At 37.8% G+C, this 13,085-nt stretch overlaps 1 protein-coding gene across 30 annotated transcripts in view; it reads right to left on the reverse strand.

Annotated features, from left to right (window-relative positions):
- Positions 1-13,085, reverse strand: part of HUWE1 (HECT, UBA and WWE domain containing E3 ubiquitin protein ligase 1) — a 154,084-nt gene that overhangs the window by 111,505 nt on the left and 29,494 nt on the right. For all 30 annotated transcript variants that reach the window (XM_031006086.3, XM_063702832.1, XM_063702831.1 and 27 more), the window contains 4 exons: positions 9,857-9,925; positions 4,037-4,135; positions 3,193-3,399; positions 1,172-1,324 (listed from right to left, as the gene is read on the reverse strand). In XM_031006086.3, the coding sequence (XP_030861946.2) occupies positions 1,172-1,324; positions 3,193-3,399; positions 4,037-4,135; positions 9,857-9,901 (504 nt within the window). In that variant the 5' untranslated portion in view covers positions 9,902-9,925. The remainder of the gene's footprint in view (positions 1-1,171; positions 1,325-3,192; positions 3,400-4,036; positions 4,136-9,856; positions 9,926-13,085) is intronic.

A 13,085-nucleotide genomic window follows, 5' to 3' on the forward strand; every position in this document is an offset into this window, starting at 1 on the left:
AATATGTATTCTTCGCTTCTTTCTTTTCTGTTGGTTAGCATCTGTACTACAAATGTAAATGACAGAAATTAATGTCTGACATTTTTGTGTGACTTCTGAATTCAATGGAAATGCCTCAGCTCCCCCATTATGACTTCTGGTAGGTAACTCTAGTTTTCTTAAAGTTTATATGAAGCTTTTGTTAATGAGATAAATTTTATCGAGTGCTTTGGAAGCATCTATTGAGTAATAGTTCCTTTTTCCTTTTAACTGTGGACTTGGGAATCCAATGTTAAACCTCCTTGTGGTTTTTAATAGTAAGAGGAAATATTTACAGTATCTTAAGAAAACAGGTCACATGCATGTATACATGTGTTTCCAAATGCAAGAAAAAAATGCTCCAACTTTAAGGGAGGCCTCATAGGGATGAATTATAGGTGACTGACATTTTGTCTACATTTTCCTAGAATTTTCAGAATACATGTTATATTTATAATTATACAAAACTAATTTATAAGTAATCATGGCACCTGAATTAGCCTGAAAACTAGAATTACTTTGAGGTAAGCATTAAATATGCCTTTAAAAAGCCAGCCATAACACTTTTCTTCTAAGAAAGCTTTCCAACAGTGGGTTACCTCTCAAAGCTAAGTATGTATTAAGAAGTTGCCTCTGGGAACACTGGACAATAGTTTGGTAGAGCTGAACTTTTATATGAGAGCTTTTGGCTTCAATTACAATCACTACGACTTACTGATCACAGCACTGAGTACCCCACAATTCATTTCATTCTAAATCAACCCTGAAGTAGATATGTTAAATTCCCAGAAGAGGAAACCAGTATCGGCGCTAGTAAGCAGGGCCAGGACTCAAATCTAGATCTTATTATTGCATTATACTACCTTCTCACACAGAATTGAATCTAATTTTGAACTTTCCTTTCAGAAGTGAAACTGCCACTTTTGAACAGAGAGATTTTGTTTAGTGAGCAGAGATTAAAGAATTCCTTCAAAATTACTTAATAACTGAGAATACTTAGGTTTTAAAAGAGGGCACCAATAGTTCTAACTCAATTAGGCCAGTGAAGTTAACTTAGGGATTCTAATATATTTTAACACTCCAAGAAACACCTGTTGAAAGGAACCATATGCTCCAATTTTTGCACCCCTCCAACTCTTCACCCAAGACTCACCTCTGCCAAATGTTGTAGCCGAGTTAGCAGCGGGGTCCTCTTGTCAGATCCCAGACGAGTGATGTAGTTTGATCTTTTGCTAAATACATATAGGAGATTAAGGACTGCCAGCACCACTTGCATATCAGAGGAAGCCAATAAAGTTGTCAAATGCTAAAGGGACAAAAAAGGGCAAAGCTCAAGGTATCAGGCACAACTGGCCTTGAAAACAAAACAAAATGTACTTGTCAACATTTACAAAGCTATCAAGAAGTTTAGTCACAACAATACAAAAAATATATAAGTATTTGTACTCGGGAGGCTGAGGCAGGAGAACGGTGTGAACCCAGGAGGCAGAGCTTGCAGTGAGCCGAGATCACGCCACTGCACTCCAGCCTGGGCAACAGAGGGAGACTCTGTCTCAAAAAAAGAAAAAAAAAAAAAATATATATATATATGTATTTGATAATCTACAACATGCAACCTTATCCCCAAGGAGCTTAAAATCTGGCAGTTAGCTATAAAGTGCAATAAAAGTAAAAAACGTAAATAGTGGTTCAAAATTGCGCAGGTTTTCCCACAGGAAGGAAAAGAGACAAATACACATGTGGGACTCAAGAAGAACATTAAGTCTCTAACTGGACTAAAAGTATTGTGAAAGAAAGATATTTTATGTTCTCTTCTGTATCCTTTATGACAAACATAAAATTGAAATTAATTAAAACGGGGTCCTTCATATAGAAGCTAAAGATATCGATAACAGCTCGTGGCAATTATATAACATATAACTGTTACAGTACAGTATACGCTCATAAGGAACCTGAGTGACTACTCTGGATTTTGTTGTTGTTGTTGTTGTTTGGAGACGGGGTCTCTCTGTTGCCCAGGCTGGAGTGCAAAGGCATGATCATAGCTCCCTGCAGCCTTGACCTCCTGGGTTCAAGCAATCCTCTCACCAAAGTCTCCCGAGTAGCTAAGACTACAGGCACGCACCACCACGCCCCGCTAATTTTTGTATTTTTTGTAGCGATGGGGTCTCACTATGTTGCCCAGACTGGTCTTGAACCCCTGGGCTCAAGTGATCTTCCCGCCTCAACCTCCCAAAGTGTCAGGATTACAGACATGAGCCACTGCACCTGGCCTTACTTTGGCTTTTAAATACAATTAAAATTCACCAATACATTGAAGCACTTGGTCAGAATTAAAATCAGTATGTAATATAGCTAGAAATGAACCAAGGCATTTCCAGTTGCCAATTATACCAAAGGTCATGGACTTCCATGGGCAGCATATCTATTTCATCTTCAACAGACTGCCTATTTACCTCCCACTTAAAGCTCTGTATGTTAGGCCTTTAGTTCAGTTATCCCACTTCTTTTCCTAAGCCATTTTCTTTTAAGTTGTTTGTTCTGATTCTGTTTCTCTACTGAAGACTAGGAAAACACACCTGAAATTAATAGGGCACCTAACTAATGATGATAAAAAGTCTAAAGTTGGGCTTCTATAAAAAGAAAATAATTTCTTCTTACAGTGATTTTTAACCAATTAAAAAGCTCACTGATTGCTGCACCTACCTTACTCTTCAAGGACACAAAGGATGCTATGAATATATATTTTGGGATGGGTGTGGCAGAGTACAGAGAGACTTTAAAGCAGCACACTAACACTTAGAGGAGTAGTAAGTACATTAATGTGATGAGAAAATCAAACTATTTCTAGGAATTTAAAAGTAATGTGGGGCTGCTCTAACAACCTAGGGCAAAAATCAATTCATGCAAATTTCCTTAAATACTTTAATACATATATAACATTTCTCATTCATTTCTTGAATCTTGAAAAGGCAAAGCAAAGGTGATAGTACAGAATCTTCCTATGAAGGATAGTATCTATATCCAAGAAACATTCTACTATTATCTCTGACAATGAAAAACCCAGAGCTCCACAATGAAAAGGAAAGAAGCAATAGAAATAGCAATTTCCTTATTTCTGGATGTACACAATTCTAGTTAAGAACAGGATACACAGGCTTTAACCTCCCCTACCTCTATGGAACTGTACAGATGCCGGGAAAAGCTGTACTCAATGAGCAAGGCTGTGAAGTTCAACACAGCCAAGAGAAGCATTTTCAGTTGCTCTCTTTCTGGCCTATCACATACGAGCATCCATGACATATTCTCCACTGTCTGTCCAGCATCTGCCAGTATTCCATCGAAGCGGTCCAACAGGTCCACCCAGTGATATAACTCGCACTGGAGAGGGGAGGAAAAAGAGGATGTAAGAATAAGGTAGAAGCGCCGCATGGGTGCTTTCTAACTGAGCTTTGTTACAAGAGATTGCTGAGCATGACACCTAGACAAGTTCACGTCCCACCCTTGCCCATATGAGAAAGATCATACTCTGAGCTAAAAGTGCTGTAGTTCATTGTCATACCCATCTAGATATATGTGCTAACACCAATAGACACCATAAAACCCCTAGAGCTAGGTCTTTAGATGGAGAACTCCGGTTACATTCTAAGATCTACGAAGACAAGAGAACTATCCTTGACAGAATCCATTTTATCAGAAAAATTCATTTTTAGAGTTATATAATAAAAATTCTTCTAAACTAAAAATCCAGAAATTATCTCAAACTTATATTGTCAAACCACAGGAATTCTGTGATTGAGATTCTTAAGCATCACCTCTGAAATCAATTCTCCATCCTCAGCCAGCAAAATTTTCCTTGCCACTGGTTTAAAGCTGTGTTAGGCACATGGCACATGCTAGATGCTTATTAATTGCTGAATGAGGCTATCCCATTGTGGTTTCTTACTCCATATCAGAGCATACAAAATGATGTATTAGTATGGTGAGTCCTGTCTTTTGGGAGCTTGACTTCACATACCTTTCCAATGTTCCATGTTTTGATCTGCTGCAGTTCCAAGAGAAGTTGCTCATCATTACAAACTTTGAGTTTGTCTATTAAGGCTCTGCAGTCTGCAGGCTGAGAAAAGAAAAAGTATTCACAAAAGATGTTTTGGAATGAGGGAGCTGCAAATAAGGAGAATCAAAAGGAACCCTTAAGCTCACACAGTAATTTTCCTTTTGCTAGGATTTACTACTTAAGAAAACGAGATGTGCCAGACAATCTCTTGGGATTAAAATGGAAACCTCATGAGAAAATGCTTTTATTCCCCAACAATCCACCTGGGCTTCAAAAAACAAAAAACAAAACAAAAACCCACCTTGGATAAAGGTAGATGCAGACAAACTATTTGGAAAGGTACTGACAACAAAAACAATAATAAGTTAAACATCTAAAAAAAAAAAAAACAATTAAGGAATCTATACCACAGTCTGAAAGTTAACCAGAATGCCTGGTAGGTTATATTGAATCAGAGACTGAAAAGTCCTAGTGAATTCACAATTAAAGGTGAAGATTAGCACTAGCTATATTTTTCTGTTACATAAAATCCTTCACTTGTAAGATGGTAAAGAGCTTCCGAACTTCGTAAAACTAGGACTCCATTCTTTCTTGGGGTTCCTATTTCCATACATTTCTGCTCTCTTCTACTGATGAATGGGTCCATTTGTCACGTAACAAGGAGTGGATTGAGCATTTATAGTCAAGTTTCTGAAAGTGGAAGGAGGGAAAGGGATAGGGGCTGGGAGAGAGACGCCTTCCGTTAATGAATGGCAGCTGGGAGAAGTGATTATTACACTTGTTCTTTAACTCCATAAAGGCAGTACAGCATCCTGGGAATGGACCAGAGGTCTGGAACCAAACAAGTCTGGATTCACTTTTTAACTTCATGTTTACTAAGCTGTTTGATCATGAGCAAGTCTAACCTCTAAGCCACAGCTCTCTTATCAGAAAAACAGACCTAATAGCTACCTCACAAATATGAAACTCAAACGTCTGCCACATACATAAAATACTTATCTCCCATTACAGGAGCTTAAATATTCAGAGACAGCATACTATTAAAAAGAGTATGACCCTTGGAATCAGGTAGTTGGTAAGCTACCTCTTTGAATCTCAGCATCCTCTTCTGCAAAATAAACTAACACGTACCTATATATCCAGCAATGCTGTCGTGAGATTCAAACTGGGAGAAACGTATTTTCGGCATCTGAAACAACATGGAACCTAACAGGGGTTTCTTAAAGCTAAGTCCAAACCTTTTCTCCCTCTAAGCATTATTAAGATCTACCTCAAATGTTCATGGTAATTAAATATATGTAAAATCCTTGGCACAAAACCCTTCCATAAACCAGGCCTGCACTTTTTCCTCTTCTCCTCTAAGATGTAAGTTGAGGGAGAGGCAGTGAAGCAGCAGAAATAGATAACATGGAAATCTGAACCACCTGCTTATGCAGTTCACTTGTGCCTGCTGGACCTACTTGGGTCCAGCATCAAACGTGTTACTTCTATTTCTAATGGAATGCAGCTGTACAAATCCAATTTTACGATGTGTAGGTAAGATGCAGTTCATGATGAACATTTGGATCCTGTAATAATTCGGTATGTCCCATAACCAGGCATTCAGTCTTTACCAAGGCCCAGTAGCAAGCCGGAAGCTGCTTTTGTGAATGTAGAATAGCTGGTGGCAGAGGACAGCACAGCCAAAAGTCTAGGGGTCTTACTTGTAATTCTACTGGGGCTTGCCAAAAGCACAACATGGCATCTTTAGCTGACACCTAAGTCAGTCACCTGGGTCTACTAGGTCATAATGTCCAAGTGATAGGGCAACTTGTATCACAGCCTGGACCTTTTGCAGAGTCTTTTCTAGATCCAAACCTTACTAACACTTTAGTGGTTCCCCACTAAATGTGTTAGAGGTTATCCAGTAAATAGGTCAAAATAGCATGCCTAAATGTGACCAACCAATATGTTGGCTCCAAAATCCAAACGCCACACATTGTTCCTCTTTCTTCACAGTGTGTGGTACAAGGTACAGCAACTTCCCTCTCACTTTAGAAGGGATATCCCAATATTTCCCAAACCCTGGGGCCACTAGAAACTTTCCTAATGTGAAAAGGCCCTCAAGCTTCCACAAGGTTTGTTTCTGACTCTCTGGCACAAATATGTCTGAGGCATCTAAGGTGTGCTTGTGTTTTCTGCTCACAAGATCCAGTTAGCATAATGGCATCAATTTAATGTACCAGTACTATGGTCTCTGTTTTATCAGACTATCAAGGTCCCTGGCATTTTGCAGGAGAAAGCAGCAAGCACAACGTTAAGATATAAGAAAGCATTTGCCAGTTCGATAGCTGAATAACAATTGCCAGGGTTTACAGTGATTTATTTCAATAGATACCAAATCTGGGGGAAAAATCCTTTGCACAGCTACTGATACACAAAGTGATCAATAAAAGCCTTTCATAATAGTACCTAGCATTGACCACAGTATGGGAAATGGGGGCAATCTTGTATGCTGCTCAAGGAAAATAGACAACTCAAGTCTTAAAAATGTCCATAACCAGTGACATAAAAATTCCACTTCTAGGAGTTTATGCTAAGTAACTTGCTAGTAACTAGGAAATAAGAGCCAGAAATCAGTATATGACTCCAAGAGCAACCCCTTACAATCCACTAGGTTAAAAATTGTTTTTTAATTTGCATTTCTCCAATTACCCGCAAAGCTGAATCTTGCTGGACGTTTACTGGGTTTGTTCTTTTCTTAAATGCCCTATGCCCATTTTGTCATTGGGATATTCATTTCTCCTGATTTAGCTACTGAAAATATTAACTACACTGGGTTACAAATATTTTCCCCAGCTTGTCATGTGTCTTCCCCCTCCCCCACCCCACCTGAGCTTATTAAGGGGTAAATGGTATACAAAAAAACTGCACGTAATTCATGCATACAACTGGGTGAGTTTGGATGTATGTATACACTCACGTTGCCATCACCACAATCCAGGTAATAAACATATCCGTCACCTCCAAGTTTCCTTGTGTCCCTACGTGTGTGTGCATGATTGTGTGTGGTAAGAATACTTAACATGAGATCTACCCTCGTAACAAATTTTTAAGTAGAGTAGTCCCTCTGTATCCGCTGGGGATTGGTTCTAGGACCCCCATGAATACCAAAATCTATGCTGCTCATCCTTTGTATAAAATGGCATGGTATTTGTATATAACCTATACACATCCTCCTATATACTTTAAACCATCTCTAGTATTACAATACTGAATTCAATGTAAATAGTTGTTACACTGCATTGCTTCAAAATTTCTATTTTTACTTTTGTATTGTTCTTTTTTATTGTTTTTTCCCCCAAATATTTACTATACAGTTGGTTCCATCTGCAAATGTGGAACCCACACACGGAGGGCAGACTATACTCAATACCTGACTGTTAACTATAGGCACTATGTTGTTCTACAGCAGATCTCTGGAACGAACTTACCTGGTATAATTTTATACCCACTGAGCAACAACTCCCCCTTCTCTCTCCCACCATTTCCCGGTAACTATCATTCTACTGCCTACTTTTACACCTTTGACTATTTTAGATGCCTCATATAAGAGGATTCATGCACCATTTGTCCCTCTGCGGCTGACTTATTTCACTTTGCCTAATGTCTTCCAGGGATTAATTTCCAAAATATATAAGGAACTCCTGCAACTCAATAGCAAAAAATCCCAAATAACACAATTTAAAAACAGGCAAGGGTCTTGAATGAACATTTATCCAGATGTCTATTTACATACAAATAGTTTTAAAATATATAAAAAGGTGCTCCCTATCAAGGAAATCAAGGGAATGCAAATCAAAACCACAATGAGATATTACTTCACATCTATTAGGATGGCTACTGTCACGTCTTTTTAATTTTGGATACAGTATTTAACATTTCCATTATGGTTTTTTTCCTTTGTTTTAATGCTTGGAAAGACCATGCCCACTTAAGACAAAGTAAACATTCACCTACATGTTCTACTTCTCCTATAGCTTATTTCTTTTAAAAACATTTGACTTTTGGTTTATCTAAAATTTATCGCAATATAATAGTCCCACATGCTCTACAAGATAATCATTCTAGCATGGTTTCCTAATACTGTCCCTTCTTTCCAATTTATAATCCCTCTATTACCATATATCTAGTTCTTATATACACTAGGATCACTTTTCTAGGTCTTCTATTCTCGTAGCAGTAGATTCTTACACTGGTTCCACTTTAAATTTTTAAATTATAGTTTCTTAAGCAAGTTTTCTTTTTGTCCTTCAGTAAAAGACATTCAAGTACACAGTTGTCAAAACTTCTAGATGCCAAAACACATCAAAAACAAAATCAAAAGCAAATGAAGATATTTCCAACAGATATGAAAATGAGTACGTTCAATATATATGGCATTCAGTAAGAGAAACATTGATATTCCAATGTCAGATACAAAATGAACGGCACAAGAAGATAACTGATATAGAACAGTGAAATACTTTCTTCCCCACTTATGAAATTAACAAAAATTTAAAAGACAATCTGTAATACTGACAAGGGTATATGAAAAAAGTGCTGCTCATACTCATTAGTACAATGCTAAATGAAAAGGGCAGGATAATTGTGTGTGCACATGTAATAATTTTTTAAAAGACTGGAAGAAGCCTGGGCAACAAGGCAAGATCCTGTCTCTACATAAAATAAAAAATTAGCCAGGAATGGTGGCATGCACCTATGGTCCCAGCTACTCAGGAAGCTGAGGTGGGAGCATTGCTTGAGCTGGGAGGTCAAGGCTGCAGTGAGCTGTGATCGTGCCACTGCACTCCAGCCTGTGTGACAGAGCAAAACCCTGTCTCAAAACAAACAAACAAACAAAAAAAAAAACTGGAAGAAATGCAGCAAAATGTTATTGTTATCTTTTGGTGATACTTGCCAGGTACTTTTACATTTTTTGAAAACCAAGTGGCTTGTATTTACGATATGAACTAACTTATGTGCCAGATACTATGCTAAGCAATTGCCTCACATCAAGAAGGAAAAAATTTTCAGCCCCATTTTGTAGCTGTGGAAACCAGGCAAGTTAATAACCTCTCAGCCACAAAAGTCTGGTAAGATTCAAACCTAGGTCTAATTCCAAAGCTTGTGCTCTTTGAACTAAGCACAAGGGGTCAACAGGACTATCACAATGCAATACCACTTCCTTAACCTTAGAAAGCAGTTCAAGCTAGCTGGTGGAATATTACTAGATTAAAGCTGGGATTTCTACTGTCGACAAAGGGTTAATTGATATGACCACCCAATACACAAGTTAAGCTGAATTGTGTGATTAAGAATCAGTAATAAAGACAGCTAAAACACTGGCCTTAACAAAAAAACTAGTAAGAAAGATGTTACCACTTTCATTTTCTAAAAAACAAAATTGCAAGATCCCAGAAGTACATTAAAAATCTGAACCCATTTCTGCTCTTTCCATTATACTACACATCCTTTCTGCATAGGAAGGAATTGCACAGCAGCCTGAGAGCTGACTTCAGGCACACACAGCTACGAAGAACTAACTGATCAGTGTTCACTTTCCACTGGTCTCTTGGCTATCCATTTTTTTGATCCAGGGAAGTTCAAAAGAAAATCTTACTGTTTCTAGACAAGTTGTTGTTTTACTGCCTTTTGTATATATGGGTGATGAGATTTGAAGAGCATGGATGAACTGTTCACAAATTTTTTTTTATTTTTTAATGAAGAAAAAATAAGCAAAGTAAACTTTTGGATACTTACAGCCTCAGTAGGTGTCTTCTTCAGTTTAGTCCTGTCTACTTTCATGATTTCAATTTTCAGCTTTACGATCTGAAAAAAGAAAATCCCAAAAGAAGTGAGAACTTAAAGCTACAATCTTGAGCTCTACAAGCTTGGACATAGACAATACAGAATGAAGAGCAATGCAAAATGCTTAAAGTAAAAACACTGGAGTTATGATGCTATGCCAACTGAGAGGCACAGCTATCGGGTAGAGAGAGGTAAAGAATCTCTCCAGATCAAACTGGCCCACATCCCTATGTTGCACAAGACTGAAACCAAATCAAGCCAAAATGAAAAAATTTTTTTTCTTTTACAAGCATCTCAAACTCTTCATTGAAAATAAGAGTGTACAATGTTTGCAACACATCTCAGGATGGAAAAACTCACCATAGCCCTGCAGTTTCCTGATAACTTCCATTTCTAGGAATTAATCCAAAGAAAGTCGTAAAGATGTACACAAATATTTAACCCCAAGAATCCATACTGCATGACCATGTATAACAGTAAAAGACTGAAGAAGACCTACTGTTCCATCACAAGGCTAAAAAAAAGATCAAATGTCCAAAATACGACTGGTTTAAAATGGAATATCGCACAACTGTTAAAAATATTGCAGACAACTATGTAATGCACAAAGATGTTCATGATGAAATAAAAAGATTACAACACAGAACATACGGTATAAAACTTATGTCTAAAGAAAACAGCTTAGAGGTGCTAGGCATCAGAATATTAATTCATTGTTAACCAAAAGGATTAAGTATGACTGTTTTACCTATGCACCTTTTACTGTTCCTACCAATAAAAATGTATTAGTTGTATCATAGGAGCAAACGCAAAACAACACTTTTTTCAACTAGAAAATGAAGTATAAGGATCACAACAGAAATATTCTGAGCACAGAAAACAATCATTTTATTAAGCCATGTAATTTGGAAGGCTCAAAAGCAGACAACAGCCTGATCAGATCCACTGTATAATCCCTAGATCTTTGATGGCAGACAAGTCCTCCAAAGCACAAGAAGAAATAAGTTTCTCCTGTTAGCAACTAAGACATGCACAGAGGTAGAAGTGGGTTGCAGGCTCTTTACACACAAAAGATTCTGCTATTAACAATGTATTTAAATCAGTGGCAGTCACTAGAAATCAATGTTCCTCCCCCAAGAAGGCTGCCATAATATAAAGCTGACCAATTACAGTATAAATTTTAGGCAGCTTTTTGCCTAGATTTAGTCCAATATACTCAGTACTATGGAAATAGCGTGTATTTGCCTGTATGACCTGTATCCATTCAATCAGCAGGCATTCAAGGAAGAGTTTGTGAAAAATTCAGAATACGTTCTAAAACATTTCTGCAGAGACCATTCCTTAAGAAGAAAAAATGTTTTCTATGGTTGATATTTAGGGTATGTAATTCCAGATTACTTTTTAAAAAGTTATCTCAGTATCAATACAAAATGAACAAAATGCCTGGTGCCAACAACCTCAAAATATCTCAAATGAAGCCAACAGGATTCTGGCAACAATCCTGTCCATGTGGTGGAAACTATAAGCTGAGCTATTTGTACGCTTACTCTCAAGGCTTTTTTCCTCCCCTTTTCTCACAAACGTCTTACGCAAGTGGCTGTCACACTATTGTCGCTTCAGTCATTTGCAGGGAGGCTATTAAACTGCCCCTGCTGCAAGACGCAGCAGCCAGCCTCAATACAACTCAAATAACTGATGCTTTCCCTCTAAGATTAGGAACAAGGCAAAGATGTCTGTTATCATGACTTTTATTCAACATACTGCTGAAAGTTCTAGCCAATATAATACAGTAAGAAAAAGAAATAACAGGCACACAGATAAGAAAAGAAAAAATAAAAACGGTCCCTATTTGCAGATGTCAAAGGATCATCCACATAGAAAACCCAAGAAATCTATTTTAAAAGCCTCCCAGAGGATGGGCGCAGTGGCTCACTGCACTCCAGCCTGGGCAACAGAGCGAGACTCCATCTTAAAAAAACAAAGGCCAGGCAAGCGCAGTGGCTCACACCTGTAATCCCAGCACTTTGGGAGGCTGAGGCGGGCGGATCATGAGGTCAGGAGATGGAGACCATCCTGGCTAACACGGTAAAACCCCGTCTCTACTAAAAATACAAAAAAAGTAGCCGGGTGTGATAGGACAAGCCTGTAATCCCAGCTACTTGGGAGGCTGAGGCAGAAGAATTGCTTGAAACTAGGAGGTGGAGGTTGCAGTGAGCCTAGATTGCACCGTTGCACTCCAGCCTAGCGACAGAGCGAGACTCCATCTCAAAATAAAAAAAAAATAAAAATTAGCCAGGCGTGGTGGCGAGCACCTGTAGTCCCAGCTACTCAGGAGGCTGAGGCAGGAGAATGGCATGAACCCGGGAGGCAGAGCTTGCAGTGAGCCGAGATAGTGCCACTGCACTCCAGCCTGGGCAACAGAGCGAGACTCCAGTCTCAAAAAAAAAAAAAAAAAAAAAAAAAAATCAAAGATCTAAATACATGGAGAGATCTAAGACTCTAGTAAAGATGTCAAATCTCCTAAAATTGTTATATAGGTTTAATATAATTCCTATTCAAATCCCAGCAAGATTTTTTTTTGTAAATAAGCTGAGATTATTCTAAAGTGTATATGTTGTATAAGAACAACAATGGCTGAAACAATTTTGGAAAAAAATAAAAGAGGGAGGAATTGAATTACCCTACCCACTTTTAAGACTTACTATATAGCTACAGACATCAAGTAGTACTGATATATATACAAATATCAATAGAGCAGAATAGAGAACCCAGAAATAGACTCATACAAATATGCCCAACTGATTTTTGACAAAGGTTAAAAAAAAAAAAACAATTCAGTCAAGGAAAGATAGTTTTATCAACAAATGGTGCCAGAAAAAGCAGACATGCACAGGCAAAAAAGATGAACTTCGACCTAAGCCTCACACTTTATATAAAAAATTAACTCAAAATGAATCACTTAAATATAGAACAATAAAATTTACTAGGAGAAAATATTTGCAAACCATATATAGTATCTAAAATACATAAAGAACTCTCAAAATTCAACAGTGAAAAGTCAAACAATCTCAGTAAACTAGGAATAGAGAACTTCTTCAAATTGATTAAAGTATCTACAAAAAAAGCTACAACTAATATCTTAATGGTCAGGAACTAGGAGCATTCCCCCTTAAATAATCAC

The sequence above is a fragment of the Gorilla gorilla genome, chromosome X, assembly GCF_029281585.2.
Source record: "Gorilla gorilla gorilla isolate KB3781 chromosome X, NHGRI_mGorGor1-v2.1_pri, whole genome shotgun sequence".
Classification (NCBI taxonomy): Eukaryota; Metazoa; Chordata; class Mammalia; order Primates; family Hominidae; genus Gorilla; species Gorilla gorilla.